This window comes from Hyperolius riggenbachi, chromosome 12 (genome assembly GCF_040937935.1).
Source record: "Hyperolius riggenbachi isolate aHypRig1 chromosome 12, aHypRig1.pri, whole genome shotgun sequence".
In the NCBI taxonomy this organism is placed as follows: domain Eukaryota; kingdom Metazoa; phylum Chordata; class Amphibia; order Anura; family Hyperoliidae; genus Hyperolius; species Hyperolius riggenbachi.
The window spans coordinates 206,575,934-206,598,124 of NC_090657.1; the positions used below are offsets into that span (position 1 = coordinate 206,575,934).

Here is a 22,191-nt window from a genome sequence, read left to right on the forward strand (position 1 = left end):
GAAGTGTAAGGTGCCAAGACATCTGTGCCTATAGGCTCCTTTGAGGTAAATCCGGGCCTGGGCAGTGCTATCCCCTCTGTTGATGCAGAAGTGATCCACTGTTATAGGCTGAAGCCTATGACAGCCGATCGCGCTGATTGGCTGGTGGGGGAGAGAGGGAGTGGGGTAAAAAAATGTTGTAAAATTTATTATAAAATTATTATAAAAATAATAAAGTAAATATTTATTTAAAAAAAAAAATAAACACAGGGGGCGCGATCAGACCCCACCAACAGAGAGCTCTGTTGGAGGGGAGAAAAGGGGGGGGGGGGATCACTTGTATGCTGAGTGGTGCGTCCTTGCAGCTTGGCCTTAAAGCTGCAGTGGCCAATTTAACAAAAATGGCCTGGTCTTTAGGGAGGTTTAACACTGCGATCCTCAAGTGGATAAGATGTAATTGATGTTAAAAGTTAGAGATGCAATTTCAGTGACTGAAAGACTGAGGATACAAAGACTGGGGATAATTTTTTTTCCAACATTGGGTTTATAGAGAAAATGTATCTAGTTACATATTTGAGGCTATATAATGTGCCTTTACCTCTAGACAATTTGTGGCAATTCACTACAGGCTCTTCAGGTTCCTGGAGAGATGGATTGTTAGCCAATGGCAACAAGCACAAGTGTACATCTGAAAACTGATTTAAAAGCTCTTCCCTTTTTCTTCCAGGTGTTCTTCAAAGCTGGCCTCCTGGGAGTCCTTGAGGAAATGCGAGATGAACGACTTGCCCAGCTCATCACCCGCACACAGGCGCTGTGTAGAGGGTACCTCATGAGGGAGGAGTTTAAGAAGATGGCCGAAAGGAGGTGCTTGTTTTTATAAACATCTATGTATAATGCAGAACAGTTAGCTTACATTGTGTGACATCAGGGACTGAGGAGCTATTCATTGATTTACAAGTATGATAAAAACACCAATTTTGAATGTTCTGTGACTGTCGACAAGTGTGGAATAGAATTGTGACTTTCTTAAGAGGTTTTAGTTAACGCCATTTAATTACATGCCCATTCCTGCCCCTTTATGTATTATTTGTCATTTGACCTGAAAGTTGAAATCAGGCTTTCAGTAAGAGTGTCTTCTTTGTTAGAACATATATCTTAACTGAGATAAAAAGGGGCCAAGCATTCTTTGTACAGAATCCCCTGTTATCTCTTATCGTCACCATTATTAATATTGTTATTGATTTACAACACCATCATCAACAGTGACACTGTACAAAATAAGATACAACTATAAATTATATATATATATATATACAGTAGGTTGCAAAAGTATTCAGCCCCCTTGAAGTTTTCCACATTTTGTCACATTACTGCCACAAACATGAATCAGTTTTATTGGAATTCCACGTGAAAGACCAATACAAAGTGGTGTACATGTGAGAAGTGGATCGAAAATCATACATCATTTCAAACATTTTTTACAAATAAATAACTGCAAAGTGGGGTGTGCGTAATTATTCGGCCCCCTGAGTCAATACTTTGTAGAACCACCTTTTGCTGCAATTACAGCTGCCAGTCTTTTAGGGTATGTCTCTACCAGCTTTGCACATCTAAAGACTGAAATCCTTGCCCATTCGTCTTTGCAAAACAGCTCCAGCTCAGTCAGATTAGATGGACAGTGTTTGTGAACAGCAGTTTTCAGATCTTGCCACAGATTCTCGATTGGATTTAGATCTGGACTTTGACTGAGCCATTCTAACAAATGGATATGTTTTGTTTTAAACCATTCCATTGTTGCCCTGGCTTTATGTTTAGGGTCATTGTCCTGCTGGAAGGTGAACCTCCGCCCCAGTCTCAAGTCTTTTGCAGTCTCCAAGAGGTTTTCTTCCAAGTTTGCCCTGTATTTGGCTCCATCCATCTTCCCATCAACTTTGACCAGCTTCCCTGTCCCTGCTGAAGGGATGCACCCCTCCAGCATGCTGCTGCTACCACCATATTTGACAGTGGGAATGGTGTGTTCAGAGTGATGTGCAGTGTTAGTTTTCAGCCACACATAGCGTTTTGCATTTTGGCTAAAAAGTTCCATTTTGGTCTCATCTGACCAGAGCACCTTCTTCCACATGGTTGCTGTGTCCCCCACATGGCTTGTGGCAAACTGCAAATGGGACTTCTTATGCTTTCTGTTAACAATGCCTTTCTTTTGCCACTCTTCCATAAAGGCCAACTTTGTACAGTGCTTAACTAATAGTTGTCCTATGGACAGATTCCCCCACCTGAGCTGTAGATCTCTGCAGCTCGTCCAGAGTCACCATGGGCCTCTTGACTGCATTTCTGATCAGCGCTCTCCTTGTACGGCCTGTGAGTGTAGGTGGATGGCCTTGTCTTGGTAGGTTTACAGTTGTACCATACTCCTTCCATTTCTGAATGATCGCCTGAACAGTGCTCCGTGGGATGTTCAAGGCTTTGGAAATCTTTTTGTAGCCTAAGCCTGCTTTAAATTTCTCAATAACTTTATCCCTGACCTGTCTTGTGTGTTCTTTGGACTTCACAGTGTTGTTGTTCCCAATATTCTCTTAGACAACCTCTGAGGCCCTCACAGAGCAGCTGTATTTGTACTGACATTAGATTACACACAGGTACACTCTATTTAGTCATTAGCACTCATCAGGCGATGTCTATAGGCAACTGACTGCACTCAGATCAAAGGGGGCTGAATAATTATGCACACACCACTTTGCAGTTATTTATTTGTAAAAAAAATGTTCGGAATCATGTATGATTTTCGTTCCACTTCTCATGTGTACACCACTTTGTGTTGGTCTTTCATGTGAAATTCCAATATAATTGATTCATGTTTGTGGCAGTAATATGACAAAATGTGGAAAACTTCAAGGGGGCCGAATACTTTTGCAACCCACTGTGTGTGTGTGTGTGTGTGTGTGTGTGTGTGTGTGTCTATATATATATACATACATAGAGCAATATGACAATACATGAGTACAAGAAAGACCAGATCACACAGCACAGTATGAGTACAAGGTAATGCTTAGTCAGTCACTGGATGGGAGCATGGAGATTAGGCAAGTTAGGTTCACTCAAATGCATAGCATGGGTTTGCATGATCAAGTAGGACTCAAAAGGAGCAGGACCCTGCCCAAAGGCTTACAATCTATAGGGGGAGGTAGGGACACGAAAGGTAAGGGGACTAGCGTTCAGCTGTGAGCTTAGAGCAATTGTGAGGGGTGGTAGGCCAGAGTGAAAAGGTGAGTTTTGAGTGCCTTCTTGAAGGTGTTGAAGGAGGGGGCTGCCCTAATAGGTGGAGGTAGGGAGTTCCATAGTGTTGGAGCGGCTCTTGAGAAGTCCTGGAGGCGTGCATGGGACTGGGTGATGCGGGGGACGGTCAGGCAAAGTTCATTGGAGGAGTGGAGTGAGCGGCTTGGTGTGTATTTGTAGGTCAGACACAATATCCTGAATCTGATTCTGGACTGGATAGGAAGCCAGTGGAGGGATTCACAGAGGGGAGCCGCCCTGGTGGAGCGATGGTAGGAGTGGATAATTCTGGCTGCCGCATTCGTGATGGACTGCAGTGGGGCTATATATATATTTATATATATATATATATATATATATATATATATATATATATATATATATATATATATATATATTGAATAGATAGCACTTAAAGAGAGGTCCCCAGGTCTAATCTGAGTCAGGACACTATTAGTATGGAGTTTGTATGTCCTCACCATGTTTGCACTTGTTTTCTACAGGCACTCTTTTCTTCTATATCCCAAAAACATACAGATAAATGAAATTGTCCACCTAAAAATTAGCCTAAAGGTGTGTACACACATCCAATTTTGGCTAATGACAGACCGCCTTTACCACTTCCATGTAGTAAGAAGGTCATGTAGATTGTGTAGGTAAGTTCTCATACTATATGGAAGTGGTAACTTTGGATGTGTGTACGCACCCTTAAAACGTGGCTGAGGCAGCTGATAATGACACCACCCAAATATCAACAGAACACTTAGGCTAGTGACACGTCTGTACAGTCTCGGTTCTGCAATGTTACCCGAGGGATCAGGTCCCTATCCCCATTGCATGGCATGCTTCATAAGTGTGTATGTTGCTTTAGACTATGGTTGCGTTTAAAGGACCACTATCGTAAATCGTAAAATTTTAAATACATGTAAACATATACAAATAAGAAACATGTTTCTTCCAGAGTAAAATGAGCCAGAAATTACCTTTTTCCGATGTTGCTGTCACTTACAGTAGGTAGTAGAACCAACAGGTTTTGGACTAGCCTTTCCTCATGGGGGTTTCTCATGGTTTTGTTTAGTTTAATAAGCACTTTGCGAATGGCAGTTGCTCTGTCCAACTAACAAAAACAGGTGTGCAGTGAGCATCATACATCATTTGCAGGGAATGTGTTTATAAAGAATGAATTTTTGAATCAGGATGATACCATTTATTGGCTGACTTAGAGATGGATAAACAGTGAGCTTTCGACTTATAAAAAGCATTCGTCGGACTGGTTCCTGACCAAAGCTGAAAAACACAGCTTATATACACTGACATACAGAGGAGAAACATTCTTTAGCAAACATAAATGTACCGGTAATTAGATGCCTTAACTGTTACTGAGGAGGCTTTCCCAGGCATCCTATCTAAATTGATAAGATCAATAGAATCCTCAATGGCTGAGACCCAAATCAAGAAAGCTAACAACATCCCTAGGACTCAGCTCCTGGAGTACAAGCAGAGCCAGGAAGAGAGCCGTGTCCCACTGGTAGTCACCTACAACCCACGCCTGGAAATCTTAAGAAAGATTGCAAAAGAACTTCATCCTGTTCTACACAAGGATCAGAGACTGAAAAAGATATTCCCTGAACCTCCCCTACTAGCGTTCCGACAGCCACCCAATCTTAAGCAAATGATAGTAAGGCGTGCCTTAAATAGGCAAGAACAGAATGGAACATTCCCCTGCCGAGGGAAAAAGTGTGGGACCTGTAAACACATCCATTCCACTGACAGAATACTAATACCAGGTACACAACAGGAATACAAAGTACAAGGCACCTTTTCCTGCGACTCATCTAATGTGGTATACGTGATCATGTGTGCAAAATGCCCCAAAGGAATTTATGTGGGAGAAACAAGTCAACCACTGCGTGATCGCATGACACACCACAGATCCACTATTAACAGCAGGAAAAAGGATATTACAAAATATACTGATCTCCCAATACCAACACACTTTTGTTTACCTGGACACAGTTTAAGCGATTTTCGCCTCACTGTATTAATGGGTGGCTTCAAATCGGGAAACATGAGACTAACACAAGAAACTAAGTTTATACATTGGTTCAAAACTGTAGAAGATGGTTTAAACAAGGACTCTAACTTCTTGTGCTGGTACGATGGGTTTTAAATGCCACAATTCTTTTAATTTAAATTTTTCTATCTTTTCATTCATTTTTGTGCCATATGCTGTGTAAGATGGTATTCACTGTCACTATTCATTTTATTTGCTTTCATGTGCTGGCTTTAAATGCCACAATTCTCTTATGGCCCATACTCACGGGCTACAATTGTCGCCGCAACACGCGGTGCGCGAGTGTTGCGGTGACAGGTCGCCCGTGAGTATGCGGCGTTGCACGGGCACGCACCCCGAACTGTCGCCCGTCGCTGATGTCGCCAGGCGATTGAAACTTTCAATCGCCTGGCGACAGTCGCCGCCGAAACTCCGCCGCAACTGTCGCTAGTCCGCGTGTACGCGGACTAGTGACAGCAACATAATAACAAATAGACGGCGCTTCCGGCGGGGGGAGGGACAACAGCGACAGCTTCCGCCGCATCAGTTGCCAGGTCCCTCCGCCGTGTGTATGCGGAGGGACCTGGCGACGAGCTGTCGCCGGCATGTCGCGCACACGCTCCCGTGTGCTAGCGACATGCCAAAAAGTTGCCCTTGAGTATGGGCCATTAAGCTTAGAATTAATGGTGCATGTAACTAGGCCAGTCACCATTTGAACTCGGAATTTACGATGTCTCCCCATCACCAGAGTCTGCTTTATGGTCATGTTGAGGATTCTATTGATCTTATCAATTTAGATAGGATGCCTGGGAAAGCCTCCTCAGTAACAGTTAAGGCATCTAATTACATTTATGTTTGCTAAAGAATGTTTCTCCTCTGTATGTCAGTGTATATAAGCTGTGTTTTTCAGTTTTGGTCAGGAACCAGTCCGACGAAGGCTTTTTATAAGTCGAAAGCTCACTGTTTATCCATCTCTAAGTTAGCCAATAAATGGTATCATCCTGATTCAAAAATTCTTGCTTTTACTCATGGCTAACACGGTACAACACTTTACTGCTTTATAAAGAATAAAAGGGTTGCTGAGAATCCCCCATGAAGAGAAGGACTAGTTCAAAACCTGTCGGTTCTGTCAGATTTCTACTACCTACTGGAAGTGACAGCAACATAGGAGAAAAGTAATTCATGGCCCATTTTACTCTGGAAGAAACATACATCCTTTAATAGCATGACTATCTATGGACCACTATCTTGAAAGCCCTGTGGAAGATGTCAGCAGTGTAAAAATACATAATAATAGTGAGTGTGTAATACCATATAAATGTGATTGCAATGAATACAGTGCCTAACAAAGCACATAGAAATTACAGGTAGCAATAACTTAACAAGTTTACAATGTAAAAGGAGCGGGAGGGATAAAGAGGTAAGGCTGAGACTACACAGAGTGCTTAGGTCAGATTCCTCAGAATAAAAGTCTTGTTCTTTTGTCTAAAGTGGTGAGTTTTAATGTCATACTACCCTTAAAATAACACACTGGGCCTGTGCTGACTTGTTTTCAAACTATCTCATAAGCCTTTCCACCTACAGTTCACATTTTCCGTAGGTAGTGGAATAGGAGGAATGCTCATCGAAGTGTCAGTGGCATCCCAGCACAGGCCACATCATTTGCTGCTATTTCTGGCAATCCCATAGTGTATCGCTACTTAGCGCATGCGCATGTGGGATCCATCTGTAGTTAGTGTAAGGGAGCTAGGACCCACCAGAGCTACAAGAAACTGACACGGTTACAGCTTCATGATGGGATGCTGCTGATTCAGTAAAGATTTGGCTTTTTGAACCACTGTATAAGGAAAAGGTGAGCACAGCACGGTAAGGCTAATGAGCAGGTGCTGAACTAGTCAAAACTAGCCAATCTCACAGATTTTTAATTTTAAGTGTAGTAGGGTTGTAAGGTTGTGTTGAAAGGTTTTAGGGGTTGAGGAGTGACAAATGTTTTACAGAAAGCGATTCCAGACAGAGGAAGAAATCATGTGAATTCCTATAGGAGGAAGGTAGAAGGAGGTTGTGAGCAGAAGCAGCAATCGCAATACTGTCTGGGAGTTCGAGAGGAATAGTCCAGAGTGGGCAAATTGTAATGCACTTTATGGATTTAGCCTTTTGTTGGTGTTTTGACCCTGCATTGATTTATTGATTGTCCACATATAGATTTCTGGGCCTTCTGCACTTTTTGGTATTCTATATTATTTTGTCCACAGCACAAATTTTTTTTTTTATTAAAAGCAAAAAAACAAAACAAAACAAAACACCATATCCAGTAGATAAGTAGAGGTGGGGTAGTTTATAATATGTATACCTAGAGTCAGTCCATTTTCAGGTTATATTTAGTAAGGTGGAAAACCTTGCCAGATGTTAAGGGGATTAGCCTAAATTAGAGTGTATTCTAGTTCTTAAAAAGTGCGTCTTTGAGGGAACACTTAAACATTTCAAAGGTTGGAGAGTGATAAATGTGTTTTGGAAATGAATTCCAGAAGAGTGGTGAGGCTGATGATAAATCTTGTATATGTGAATGGCATGAGGTGATTCTAGAGGAGGACAGAAGAAGGTTGTGTGCAGTGCGAAGATTGCAGATTGGGTGGTATTTGGAAACTAGTGAGATGTACGGTGGAGAGAGCTTGTGAAAAGCTTTGTAGGTTAGCAGCAAACGTCTGTACCCAACACGTGATTTTTCCAGCAACCATTTTATGCAGTTTCGCGCAACATCTTGTAACATTATTCAACTTAGTTAAACAATGTTTAGCGACATGTGGTGATTATGACGGTCACAATTGCGGGCGACCTCTTCGATCCCCGAAGACTCCCTCACAAAAGCACCGTGATCCTGTCGCAACCATCGTGTGCTTTCATGCGTACCCATGCCAGAGGATGGATAGAGGAACAATCGTTCATCAGATCGCGGGTCACTGTTAGTTCTCCAATCCATCTTCTGCTGTCTTCTGGTGGATACATAGCTTAAGAGTTTGATCCTCTGGTTAATTGGAAGACAATGAAGAGCCTGACAGAGAGGTGCAGCAAAAGAAGAGTGGGTAGAAAGCTGAACGAGACAAGCAGCCTAGTTCAGTACAGACTGGAGCGGTGCCAGTCTGTTAGTATGTTACAATAGTCCAGACAAGATATTATCAGACCATGCACAAACATTTTAGTGTCCTGTAATGTGACTCAGCTAACTAGAAGGAAGAAGTTTTAAATCAGGATGATACCATTTATTGGCTAACTACAAATGAATAAGAATAAACAAGCTTTCGGCCTTGCAGCCTTCGTCAGGTTTACATCCTGTTAGTTTGCAAGCTGGTGGTACAGACAGCTTATATACATGCAACATCAAAAGGGAAAACAGCAAGCTTGCAAACTAACAGGATGTAAACCTGACGAAGGCTGCAAGGCCGAAAGCTTGTTTATTCTTATTCATTTGTAGTTAGCCAATAAATGGTATCATCCTGATTTAAAACTTCTTGCTTTTACTGATGGCTAACACGGTACAATACCCTACTGCTACTACTAACTAGAAGGACTTACCGTTCTGACTTTAGGTCACTCAGTTATCACATGTCAGGGTTGCATTGATCCTGGCTTCTACTGCATTCTTTATTCAGTCTGTATGGTTGTTTCCTCTGGATGTTACAACTAGCATAAAAACAAACAAAATAACATGTGAAAAGGCTTTTGAAGCTTTTGAAGGGCATCTGAGTATACAGTAAGCTGCTTTAGTGCTTTTGTGTAAAGACCCATTTTTCACTTCCAATTGCAAATGTGCTGACTCACAATTGTATCTTTTCACATTGCACTTATGGCAATGCAATTATCATGCATGGTATCAGGCTGGTTTAACATTACGATTGGGTTTGCAATTTCCAAGGGTGAAAAAAGTGGAACAAAATTTTAAACTGTTATGTGATTTTGTTGCACTCCCAACAACTTAAAGTACATCCGAGGTGAGAATAACCTAATGAGATAAACAATTGTATCTCGCCTCCTCCTAAAAATGACTTTTTTAGATATCCCACAGTTTTATTTTATTTTTAAATCTAGTTTCTAAGTTTTTACTGTTGCATTATCTCTGCTCAATGACACCTTCATTGAAGTATGCCAGAGCTCAAATCTATGAATTATTGACCATTTTTATTTCTTTCCTGCTCCAGGAAGCCATTTACTGACAGGAAAGTATTTTATGGCTGTAATTACTTATCGGTGAGGGTTATGCTATAGTTTGACCCAGTACCACCCAGTCCCGACCCTGATAGAAACCGTCACTTTCATACCTGATGTTTAACTCTTTCAGGCAGAGAAAGAAAAAAAGGAACACAGCCTAGCTATCTGTGTGCTTGGCACTATCCATACACGTCTATCTCATCATGTCACATGTCACCTTGGAAATGCAGCATGCACTGAACGGCATTTCGGTGAAAATCATATCGCACCACTGGAAAAATGCACCACTGTTACTTTGTTAACCACAATGCCCTTGCAATCAGTATATCGCGTCCAATCCAAAAAATCGGATTGAAATGCGGCAAGTGGAAAAGGACCCTAAGGATTAATAACAATGTTTGTATGCAGTTAGGCAGTTAATATAGATGAGTACAACAGAAGCTATATGATTATATCTTTTGAAGCAGGTCTTCTTGGCACGCGGCAACATAGAACCTGAGTTGGATGAGAAGCTGAGTCGCTTTAGCTGCAATGCTATAAATCCTGGCCCGTGCATGGGTAAATTGGGACCCCAGATTACTTTGCCATAGTATTTAACACCACCAGGTATTCCAGTGACAGCAGGGTGAGCCATCATCTGGCTCACTTTGCGCCCAACTCAATGGCGATGTTACATTACGTATGCATATCGTTTGCTCTAGTGGAGCAGTTATCTTGTAAAGTTGGGTTTTCAAATTTCTGAAATTTGGTACATCTGCTTGCCTACTTGCTAGTCTTTATCACTTCATTTTGAGATGAGAAAGCAATGAATGTTCCTCATCTCATCCCTGGTTTTCCTTCTACAACAGAGATGCCATTACGACCATACAGTACAATGTTCGATCCTTCATGAATGTCAAGCACTGGCCATGGATGAAGCTGTACTTCAAGATAAAACCTCTTCTGAAAAGCGCTGAAACTGAAAAAGAGTTGCAAAACATGAAAGAAGAACTTGAGAAGCTAAAGGAGGAGCTGGGGAAGTCGGAAACTCGGAGGAAAGAGGTGGAGCAGAAACTGGTGACCCTTACTCAGGAGAAGAATGACCTCCAACTCCAAGTCCAATCAGTATGTGAGCCTCAAATATTTAATTTGATTGAACGCAACTGTAACTGGATTATTAACATACAAAATTACATTTACAATGGTAAACAGTGTTTCATACGATGGAGTGACTTCTGTTGGCGAGGTAAGGAGGTATTTAATGCAATTCAGGATTTGCCTACCATCATGCTGGATCTTAAAACGACCTGGTGGAAAATGTGTACACCCTAGATTCTTAGGTGAGATAACCCCGTCCAGCCAGTTCATCTGAGTTTATTCTAGCATGTGTATGGGGTTTAAATTGTATCTGAGATGGGGAAGAAAAAAAATCTATACATACCTGGGACTTCCTCTAGCCCCCTTCAGGCCGACTGCTCCCTTGCCATCCTTCCAAGCCGCCTCGATCCTTCACTAGGCAGCCCAGTAAATCTGGCAGTTGGCTTCAGTCGGTGCATGCGCAGTCTAGCTGCGCGCACTCCCCATCACGCTCATGACTTCTAAGATATACCGGGGCATCTGGTGGGAGATTGGGCCGGCCCGGGGAGACAGCAAGAGAGCGATTGGCCTGACGGGGGCTGGAGGAAGCCCCAGGTATGTATCAATTTTTGGGGGCCCCATCTCAGGTTCCCTTTGAGTCTGACATCTACAAGCTAATAGTACAACTAACTAACACCATTATGCAGTATTAATTGTTTAATAGCACAATCGTGATAATTAGCTAAACTTTTGCTGACGTAAGTGGATTATCTATAGATATAACCAGTTGCGTGTGGTCCGGTGTTAGTCATGGAGAGAATTCGAAGACATTACAACAAAAGTTGTTTAGGTGATATCACCAAAAAATATCACCAAGGAGAAAACTCAGAAGAAAAAGTTAATTGCATATGGGCCAGAGGGTGAAAAAATATCTCCTAGGAGAAAATTTAGGAGAAAAAGGGCCATATGCAATTAACTTTTTCACCTGGCTTTTCTCCTAGGAGATAATTTTTCATTTTCAACTTAGAATAACAGCACTTTGCAATGAAGAAAGTAGCAAAGCTAGGTGAAAAAGTACTATCAAAATTATTTTGAGTATTTTTTTTGCTCTTTGGTGGTTTAAAGGGCATTTTATTTAGTTGTGAAAATATCGCCTAGGAGAAAACTACGGTGAAAAACTGAATTGCTTATGGGCCAAAGTGTATAAAATAAGAGCTATGGGGCCATATGCAATTAACTTTTTCTCCTGAATTTTCTCCTAGGAGATCATTTTTTATCTTCAAATACTTTTCAGCACTTTGCAATGGGAAAAGTACCAAAACGTAGGTGAAAAAGTACAATCAAAATTATTTTGATAATTGTTTTTTTGCTGATAGTTTAAAAGGCTTTTTTTGACAATTCTGAAAATATCACTTAAGAGAACTCTCAGGAGAAAAAGAGAATTGCATATGGCCCATTGGGCCTTATGCAATTCACTTTTTCACCTTAGTTTTCTCCTAGGAAATAATTTTACATCTTCAATTTAAATTAACTTTTTCACACTTTGCAATGTAAAAAGTACCAAAAAGTAGGTGAAAAGGTAATATCAAAATTATGTTGAGTATTTGTTTGTTTGCTAGTGGTGTAAAAGGCATTTTATTTACAAGATGTGAAAATATAAACTTGGAGAAAACTCAGGTGAAAAAGTGAATTGCATATGGCCCATTGTGTATAAAAGTATTCAGAGTATTTTTGTTCAAATTATTACTAGCTTTTGGCCTTTATTCTTTCTTTCTATTTTGTATTCCATATAAAAACATTTTAAAAAGATCACCAATTCTTATTTCCCTACAATAGGAAAACGAGAATTTGTCAGATGCAGAGGAGAGATGCGATGAACTCATTAAGAGTAAAATTCAGCTAGAAGCAAAAGTGAAGGAACTTACGGACAGGCTGGAAGATGAGGAAGAAATGAGTTCGGATCTCACAGCCAGGAAAAGAAAGCTGGAGGATGAGACCAGCGAGCTGAAGAAGGATATCGATGACCTTGAGTTGACTTTGGCCAAAGTAGAGAAGGAGAAGCATGCTACAGAAAACAAGGTAAATAACACTGACAACTTTAAACATAGTAAATGTGTTGGCATGCTGTAGTGTTCTCTTCAATAATGTTCAAGTAAAAATACGAACCAAAAAGTTTGATTTGACTTCCTTTATTAACATTAGGAGATCCAAAAACCAGTTTGAAGGCCCTGACAGGGATCGGCTCTGATCGGTTTTTATAATCTGCTGCTCCCCTTTTAATTTTTTTCTTACACCTTAAAGATATGAAAAACGATTTATTTTGAATTCATGCTTTTAACAGCTGTCACCTACTTTCCTCCAGGTGAAGAACCTGACTGAAGAGATGGCTGCGCTGGATGAAACTATCGTCAAGCTGACCAAAGAGAAGAAAGCTTTACAAGAAGCTCATCAACAAACTCTGGATGATCTCCAGGCTGAAGAGGACAAGGTCAACAGCCTCACAAAAATGAAGGCCAAATTGGAGCAGCAAGTAGATGATGTAGGTGTTCATAATTTCTTGTATTGTAAAACATGTATAAAAACAACCTCCAATACCATACAACTATCAATATTATCTCATATTACAGACTGGGCCTTTTCTGGTATGCTGAAGTCATAAATTAAATTACATTACATTACTACTGAACCCAAAGTTATTGGGAAAAAAACAAATGACCTCTATTTTGCTCATTCCGGTTATCTGGGGATTGTCTTCTGAAATTGTATATTTAGCTCAAAGTGTGTAACGGTTAAAGGGTAATTAAGTCTAACTGCAAATTAATGTATTTTTTTTTATTTTACTTTGAAACAATTTTTCTCCAACAAAGGAAATCTTATTTTAATATTTTTCATGGATATCGACCAATAACCAAATGTTGAAGCTAAACTGTATAAAAAAAAGCCTAAAAAATTACATTACTTATGTTGATTTTGTGTTTTAGCTTGAAGGAACTTTGGAGCAAGAGAAGAAGTTGCGTGTCGATCTGGAAAGAACCAAAAGGAAACTTGAGGGTGATCTGAAGCTGTGTCAGGACACCATTATGGATCTTGAGAATGACAAAGTGAATGGAGATGAAAGGGTTAAAAAGTATGAAAACCATTGACTCACACAGCCAGATAAGAAACTACTGAAAATGACAGAGGATTACCTTAAAGTGTTCTGAAAGTCAGCATTTCTACTTTGCTCTATAAGATTCCTTACTTTTTTTTAAAGCAGAATATCACTGACAGTTAAACACAGCACCTTGTCCTGCTATGTAAAGGCTATTCAGCTTGAAATCCAGACTGGAGATAAAAGTATATTTGTTTACATTCCAATGTTGTTATATTTGTGTGTAAACAACTCAAAACACTCTGAGATGCTATCTCTGCTTCAGCCATACACGCAGTTCAGATTGTAATATATAATAAAAAGCAGCTGGAATAAAATGCAATGGCAGCTTTCAGGGCAAGATAAACTATACTTTGGAAACTTATAACTTGTAGACAGACAATATTACTTGTGCATAAAAGCAAATATGATAACTGTATAAGTAATAAAAAGTAGGAAAACACATTTTTATTGAATATTATGTTGGAATTTCAGACTACTTTAACAGCTTCCAAGTAGTTGTAGAGTTCTATAACCAGCATTTTTGTATTTTACACACCACATTTTGTGGACTATAATGTATAATGTGTTCTGACATTAACCTTTTTGTCAGATGCTAGTTATACACAGCAAACTTGAAAGCCTGATAATAAGTGTTGTGCTTTAAAGTGTACCTGAGACGGAGGGATATAAAATATTTCTACATGCCAGGGGCTTCCTCCAGCCCCTCTGGCCTGATTGTTCCCATGCTGCCATCCTCCCATGTATGCTCCTAATTACGGGAGAACGACGGGGGAGTGCACACAGCCCGTCTGCATCAGCACAGTATACCCCGGACCAGAGGACTTTCTAGGGCAATTTGCAGAGGCTGCAGGCAGCGGAGGATGGTGGCGTGGGAGCGATCAGGCCAGAGGGGGCTAGAGGAAGGCCCAGGTATGTATACATTTTTTAAATCCCCAGTCTCAGGTTTACTTTAACCTCCCTGGCTGTACGCAGTTTAAGTGGCTGCGTCCGCGGGAGGGATTTTTTTAATTAAATTTTTTTTATATATTAGCTAGCACTAGGCTAGCTAACTATGCTGCCCAAGTCCCCCGGCACCTCTCCGCCCCCCCCCCCCCCCCGATCGCCGCCGGCAACACCCAACCGTCCGCGATCCCACGAGAGCCGCAGCTTCCCAATTAGCATCCCTCGTCACTATGGTGACGATCGGACATGACGTCATGACGTCATCAACGTCATGCGCAGCTTCTCCCCATAGCGAAGCCGGGTGCTGATTGGGAGGCTGCGCCATCGCGGGATCCCTGGGGGGTACGTATACTGGAGGTGATCGAGGGCGATCAGAGGGGACCGGAGCCACTTGGGGGGCATAGATAGCTAGCGAAGTGCTAGCTTAACAAAAGGTAACACATTTTATTTTAAAAAATCCTCCTGGGGCGATGCGATCCCCTGCAGCGGCTAGCCTGACACTGTGTCGAGCTTCCCGCCAGAGAGGTTAAAGAAGAACTTTAATGAAGGATTGAACTTCATTCCAAGCAGTAGATAAAACCCGTTTCCCGTGAGAAATCCTTACCTTTTTTCAAAAAGATCATTAGGGGGATCTGTATGGTTGATATTGTAGTGAAACCCCTCCCACAGTGTGATGTCATGACTAAGGTTCTGACATTTTGCTGTCTGGGAATCTTGTTGCATTGTGGGATATAACCGCTTTCTCCAACTGTCAAGTAAGCAATATCTCTCTCTGCTCATAGAGCTCTCAGTAACAAACATTCAGCACAGATCATCTGGCAGAACTAAAGCTGTCACCACCAGTGATACATTTCAGAATGTAAATCAGAGAGATTAAAGTATTTTACAATGGGCAATCACTGACTAAATAATCTATACATTTATAATGTAAACAATAAGCAATTCCATTCATTATGTTATTTTCACTACAGTTACAGTTAATTTCATAATTCATTTCATAGGAAGGACTTTGAAATGTCAGACCTACAGAGAAGAATTGAAGATGAGCAAAATATCAATGCCCAACTACAGAAGAAAATTAAGGAGCTCTTGGTATGTTAAAAGCATTACAATATTATGATATTTTTGATATTAAATCTAATTAATGATAAAAAGGTTACCTTGACCACATGTATGACATGACAACATGAAGTGGAGGACATAGCCTTATAACCATCCATTATTCATCCATTAATTTTAAAAATGTATTAAAGTCTGTAAGATATACAGTATGAAGATTTTAATTAATCATAAATAAGGTTCTAATGTATCTGGAATAGTGGCTAGTCCATTATGTTACTTCAAAAAGTGGCCAATCAAGATAGTCTGACTAACTGTTTCTGAATCTCCTGGTATAGTTAGCAGTAACCCCCTCACCCCCCAGGGAATTCAAAGGCAGGACTAGAGAGTAAACATATGTAAAATAAACACTACAGGAGAAGAGAGAGGCAGCACTGAGTAAAGTATAGAGTCAGTTCATTTGTATTCAACATGCATCAGGCACAGATGTAATAATCAGGAGTGATAGACAAATAAAATGTGTGGGTTTACTGTACAATAGAACTGTTTACATTAAAGCTGTAATGGATGAAAATGGATAAATAGTGTATTTTTTCATTTCCCTCTCTTTATCTTTAGAATGCATAGAAAATAAGGTAAATTAAGGCTAAAAAAATCATGCACAAAAAGCCTGTTTTGTCTTGAAAACTATATATGGATCATTTAGGTGTGATAGATAGTGATAAAATTATTGCCAAAGTAATTAGAGCTGCGCTTAACAGTGAAAACAACCTCAGAAGCGAAGTGGTAGCACTTATATTCCCATCATGTACTATACCAAGTAGGCAATGATTATGTCTTGAGGGGTAGGCCAGCTCATTTTATAATGTAAACATTTTACAATCTGTTTCCAAAATTAGTCAATCGCCAGGCACTCCCATAGTAGATGGTGTGTAGGGCATAGTGGGCTTGCATTAAAATTATATTTAGCAATTCATCTATAGGTTAAATAAGCTTGATGCAAGGTATACTATTGTGACACTCTGAGACATGGTAATACAAGCTTAACTGCTTGAAGAGCCTCACCCCCAGTCCTCATTAGACAAGTCCAACTCACAGTCTATCCATTTGTGCTTCTACCTCTAATACGTCTAGCAAAGTTCAAAGAAGGAGCTGAAGTAGGTGTTTGTTGTCCGCATGTTCAGTTAACATGCTCCTTCTATACCTCACTAAGCAGATCTCCCTAAAAGCGATCCTTCTTACATATTCTAATGTTTGCCAGGTACTAGCAGTGGTTAGGAAGAGAATCAGCAGAGGTACACACCTCACCTTATTGTAAACAAAAAGCTAAAGAATTAAGCAAACCCACTTCACTTCCCTATTCTTTCACTTTTCTTTAGGCCAGCAATGAAGAACTACATGAAGAGATCGAAGCAGAACGGACGGCAAGAGCAAAGATTGAGAAACAGAGGGCAGAGCTATCAAGGGAATTGGAAGACATCAGTGAGAGACTGGAAGAAGCAGGAGGAGCAAGTGCTGTCCAAGTGGAAATGAATAAGAAGAGAGAGGCTGAATTCCTGAAGATGCGTCGTGATCTGGAAGAAGCAACCCTACAGCACGAATCAGTTGTGGCCACTTTACGGAAGAAACAAGCCGATGGGATGGCTGAGTTGGGAGAGCAAATCGAAAACCTCCAACGCATCAAGCAAAAACTGGAAAAAGAGAAGACTGAACTGAAGATGGAAATTGATGATCTAGCCAGTAACATGGAGTCTGTGACCAAATCTAAGGTGAGAGATGGTGATGGGCAGTGCTGTAAATACAATGCCGGCGATATGGGCGCAGCCAGCGCTGGCACAAGCCATAATAGGAATTACAGCTATATTGGTGCTCAATTAATAATTTGTGTGCCGTCAGAAGTTGGAGCACAAATTACTATAAAAACACTACTCATGGCGACCTGGAGGGTGAATAGTAATTAGTGCTGCTGGGACTTTTGCTGGAGCAGGGTAAGCCTTTTTTTCAGCTTTACCCTGTGCCCAAATCTCCCGATGGGTTGATTAAATGTATTCTGGCGATGGAGCTTACTAAACCTTAGTTTCATATATGGTAGATCATGAAACTAACTGACATTAGAAATAAGCCTGCAAAATTCACTAAATTGTTTTATCATGAAAACCATGGTTTTGCTGCAAGAGCACAAAAGACAAACCTACATGAAATTTCTCTTGGCCCACTATTTTCAATATACCGGTACTGTATTTTCAATAATATTCTCTGTTTTGAAAAATTTCCATCTATTTTCAGAAAATGTATCATCTGCGAAAAAAAAAAAGTAAACCTTTAAAAAAATTAGAACCTTTAGAAAATTTGGGGAAAGTGAAAATGGCCATATTTGCATCTCTCTCTCTCTCTCCCTCTTTCTATCTCTCTCTCTCTCTCTCTGTATATATATATATATATAGTAACACTGATACTGAGGTATCTAAACACTCATAAAACCAAGACTGGCATTAATACCGATGTCTATAAATCTAGGTTAACCTTGAAAAGACGTGCCGACTGCTGGAGGACCAGTTCTCTGAGATGAAAACTCAGAATGAAGAGAATATTCGGCTTATCAATGATCTCACAACTCAAAAGGCTCGTCTACAAAATGAAAACGGTTTGTATATAGTACACACACACACACACACACACACACACACACACACACACACACACACACACACACACACGTAGCTAGAAATCATCAGGCCCACAGCAAAATTTTGATTGCCCCCGCCACCAGGGACAGATCTAGACCAAGTTGCGCCTGGGGCAAGGTCAGGTTTTGGCGCCTAAAGGTCAGGTTTTGGCGCTTAAACTGCCATTCCCCATCTAGTTTTGGCGCCTAATGGTCAGGTTTTGGTGCCTAAACTGCCATTCCCCATCCATGCCGCCTTTTTAAGAATTCAACAAACTGCGTCTGGGGCAAGAGACCCGTCTGCCCCCCCCCCCCCCCCCCTAGATCCGTCCCTGCCCACCACCAATAATTAATTATAAAATACCTTTGTGCTCCAGGTAGCCCCCCCAGTATGGGGAGCTAGAGACATTACCCCAGTAATAGGTAGCCCCAACTGTAGGTAACCACAAAATAAGTATCTAGTTATACTCCCCAGTATGGGTAGACAGAGGGCCCTCCAGTACATTAGCTCTCCAATATACCATAGGTAGGCAGATTAGCCTTTCAATATCGGAAGCTCCCCAGTATAGGTAACCAGATTATCCCCTCCCACCAGTATAGGTAGCCCTCCCTGATAGGTAACCAGATAAGCCCCCAATTAAACATAGCCAGATTATTCCCCCCCCCCCCCCCCCCAGTATAGGTAGCCCCTAGTCTACCGTAGGTAGCAAAATTATTCCCCCAGCATAGGTAGCCCCCAATATAGTTAGCCTAATTAGCCCCCAAGTACAGATAGCCTCAAGTATAGGTAGCCAGATTAGCTCCTCAAGTATAGGTAGCTACCCAAGTATAGGTAGCCCCCTCAATATAGGTGGCCAGATTAGTCCCTGTAAAGCAGGGGTCTCAAACTCAATTTACCTGGGGGCCGCAGGAGGCAAAGTCAGGATGAGGCTGGGCCGCATAAGGGATTTCACAAAAAAAAGTCCTCAAATGTGCACACAGAACCGTCTTCCCATATAACTGTTATGATGGCATGTCATTTCCGCATTCAGCCGCTCCCGCCCCCTGTCCCTTGCATTGATTTTTATTTCGATTCAAAATCAAATTTACACTGAAGCAAACTATTTTGCCTATTTTACCTTATAGTTCGCTTCAGTGCTCCCATTACAAGTAAACCGCCGTGTCCCTGCCGCAAAACGAGGGCTGCAGAGGGGGGTAATCCGCCGGCATTTCCTGGAAGGGAAAGAGCTTTCAGCTTCAGCTCTGCCCCTCCTGACGTCAATCGCGGCGGATCGCCGCCTCTGCCCGCCCCTCTAACTTTTCCTTCACAGAGACTGGCGGCGATCCATGCAGCGATTGACGTCAGGAGGGGCAGAGCTGCAGCTGGAAGCTCTGCCCCTCAGCACAGTCGTGGATGTTTGCCCGGGGGATTTGGGGGCTCTGCAGCCCTCGTTTAGTGGCGGGGATGCGGCGGATTACTTGGGGGCACTGAAGCGAACTATAAGGTAAAATGGGCAAAAATAGTTTGCTTCCGTGTCTCTTTTGCTTTTGCCGGCGGGGGCCACAAAATATTGTATCGAGGGCCACAAATGTAAAGTATAGGTAGCCTGATGAGCCCCCAAAGTATAGATAGCCATATTTATGCCCCCCTTCCCCATCATATGCAGAATACACAAGGAGCTGTGGAAGGAAGTGACATACCGCTCCAGGATCCACTGACGATCTACCTTCCCCATGTATCTGAGTTTCTATGACTACAGCACTCTCTCTCATCACGTAACCTACATGATCAAAGAATGTGCTGTTGTCATGGAGACTCAGACACTAAAGGGAAGTAGCTCATTGGTTGAGTCTGAAGAGGTGGGTCACTTTTTTCCAGAGTTCTGCTCGCTACTCTTACCATGGCAATTCATGAGGCCCACTGTGGGTCTCCATGAGGTACGCAGCTGACCTCCTTATCGCTTCCCGGAACTACTGAGCACCACTTGGCTACAGGCATAGGGAATGCCATGAGAAGCCCTACAACACTGTGTGCACATAAATATATTTATTTAATTTTGTAATTTTATACTTTGGGTTTCTATTTCAATTGTACTGTATGTGTTCTTCTGCAATTATATTAGGTGAACTTAGTCATGTTGTGGAAGAGAGGGAAGCTTTGATTTCCCAGCTGAATCGAGGCAAGATGACCTTCACGCAACAGTCTGAAGACCTCAAAAGACTACTCGAGGAAGAATCAAAAGTAAGACTCTGCGGTGGACCAGCCAAGTGACAAAACTAATGACCCTAAAATTTTTACATATAATATTTTTTTTTCATTTGTTCCATTTTAGGCTAAAAATTCCCTTGCTCATGCGCTCCAGTCTGCTCGCCATGACTGCGATCTCCTGCGTGAACAATACGAGGAAGAACAAGAAGCCAAGGGGGAGTTGCAGCGCTCGTTGTCCAAGGCCAACAATGAGGTAGCCACGTGGAGAACCAAGTATGAAACGGATGCCATTCAGCGCACAGAAGAGCTGGAGGAAGCCAAGTAAGTAGTTTATTGATGCTGCCAAATATGTTGTCCTAATCCTGAGGGATGTAGTCATGACAGATATTAATTCTGTAACTGATCCAGTAGTTTATAATACTTAACCTTAAAGTGAACTTTTGGTTGAGCCCTCAGTAACAAAAGTCCTTTGTATAGCCCCTTTTTTTTTACCAGCAGCAAGTAACACTTTTTTGTTATACACAGACTTTTGGGGTTAAGAGTGATGATCCTCAATAAGCTCAAAGTGACACTGAGGCGAAACTAGACTTATGATACAATGAATTGTATGTGTAGTACAGCTAAGATATAGAACATTAGTAGCAAAGAAATGATTCTAATGTTGTTTCCAGTACCGAAAGTTAAAGGGGAACTGAAGTGATAGGTATATGGAGGCTGCCATGTTTATTTCCTTTTAAGCGATACCAGTAGCCTGGCAGCCCTGCTGATCCTCTGCCTCTAATACTATTAGCCATAGCCCCTGAACAAGCATGCAGCAGATCAGGTGTTTCAGACTTTAAAGTCAGATCTGACAAGACTAGCTGCATGCTTGTTTCTGGTGTTATTCAGATACTACTGCAGAGAAATAGACCAGCAGGGCTGCCAGGCAACTTGTATTGATTAAAAGGAAATAAATATGGCAGCCTCCGTATACCTCTTACTTTAAGACACTTCACTTGTTATCTATTCAAAACAGCTTCTCTGAGCCCTCCCACCCAACTTGGGTTGGCTACAATGCTATTTTTTTGGAGCACTTGTACATCAAAAAGTCAGTCATGCTAGGTGCACACGATACCATTTTCTTGCAGATTTCCCTGCCAGATCGATTTATTACAACATGTCCGTTCTGAATTTCGATCGAATTTCCATTTACTTCTATAGAAATCGATTAGAAAATCGATCAGAAAATCGATCGAAATTCAGATAAGACATGTTGGAAAAAATCAATCTGCAAGTAAATCTGTCAGAAAATTGTATCGTGTGTACGTAGCATCAGAGACAGATTTAGATATTTTACTGCAGGAAGTTGAAAGGGTCATTAGCACTGCTTGTTTTATAGTTTAAAATACAGAGTGGGGCTTGTAATAGCAAGTTACTATGCAATGTTATAAAAAAAAAAGATATATATCTGAAAATAAAAATATGAGACTATTTTCTTTGCTACTAATGTTCTAGTAATTATCAGTACTACAAATACATTTTTTTGCTTCAGTGTCACTTTAAACCCATATAGAAAGTTGTTTATTTTGTGTTGATCACTATGTGGGTGGAGCAAAATTTTTTTATAAATACAACATTATACC

The 22,191-nt window shown here is 41.2% G+C and overlaps 1 protein-coding gene across 2 annotated transcripts in view; it reads left to right on the forward strand.

Moving 5' to 3' along the window:
• The window catches only part of LOC137542189 (myosin-1B-like), a 235,943-nt gene that overhangs the window by 187,560 nt on the left and 26,192 nt on the right, over positions 1-22,191 (forward strand). For both annotated transcript variants that reach the window (XM_068263917.1, XM_068263918.1), the window contains exons 21-30: positions 707-843; positions 10,354-10,609; positions 12,398-12,640; positions 12,924-13,100; positions 13,543-13,688; positions 15,659-15,749; positions 17,096-17,485; positions 18,234-18,360; positions 20,484-20,602; positions 20,694-20,890. In XM_068263917.1, the coding sequence (XP_068120018.1) occupies positions 707-843; positions 10,354-10,609; positions 12,398-12,640; positions 12,924-13,100; positions 13,543-13,688; positions 15,659-15,749; positions 17,096-17,485; positions 18,234-18,360; positions 20,484-20,602; positions 20,694-20,890 (1,883 nt within the window). The remainder of the gene's footprint in view (positions 1-706; positions 844-10,353; positions 10,610-12,397; positions 12,641-12,923; positions 13,101-13,542; positions 13,689-15,658; positions 15,750-17,095; positions 17,486-18,233; positions 18,361-20,483; positions 20,603-20,693; positions 20,891-22,191) is intronic.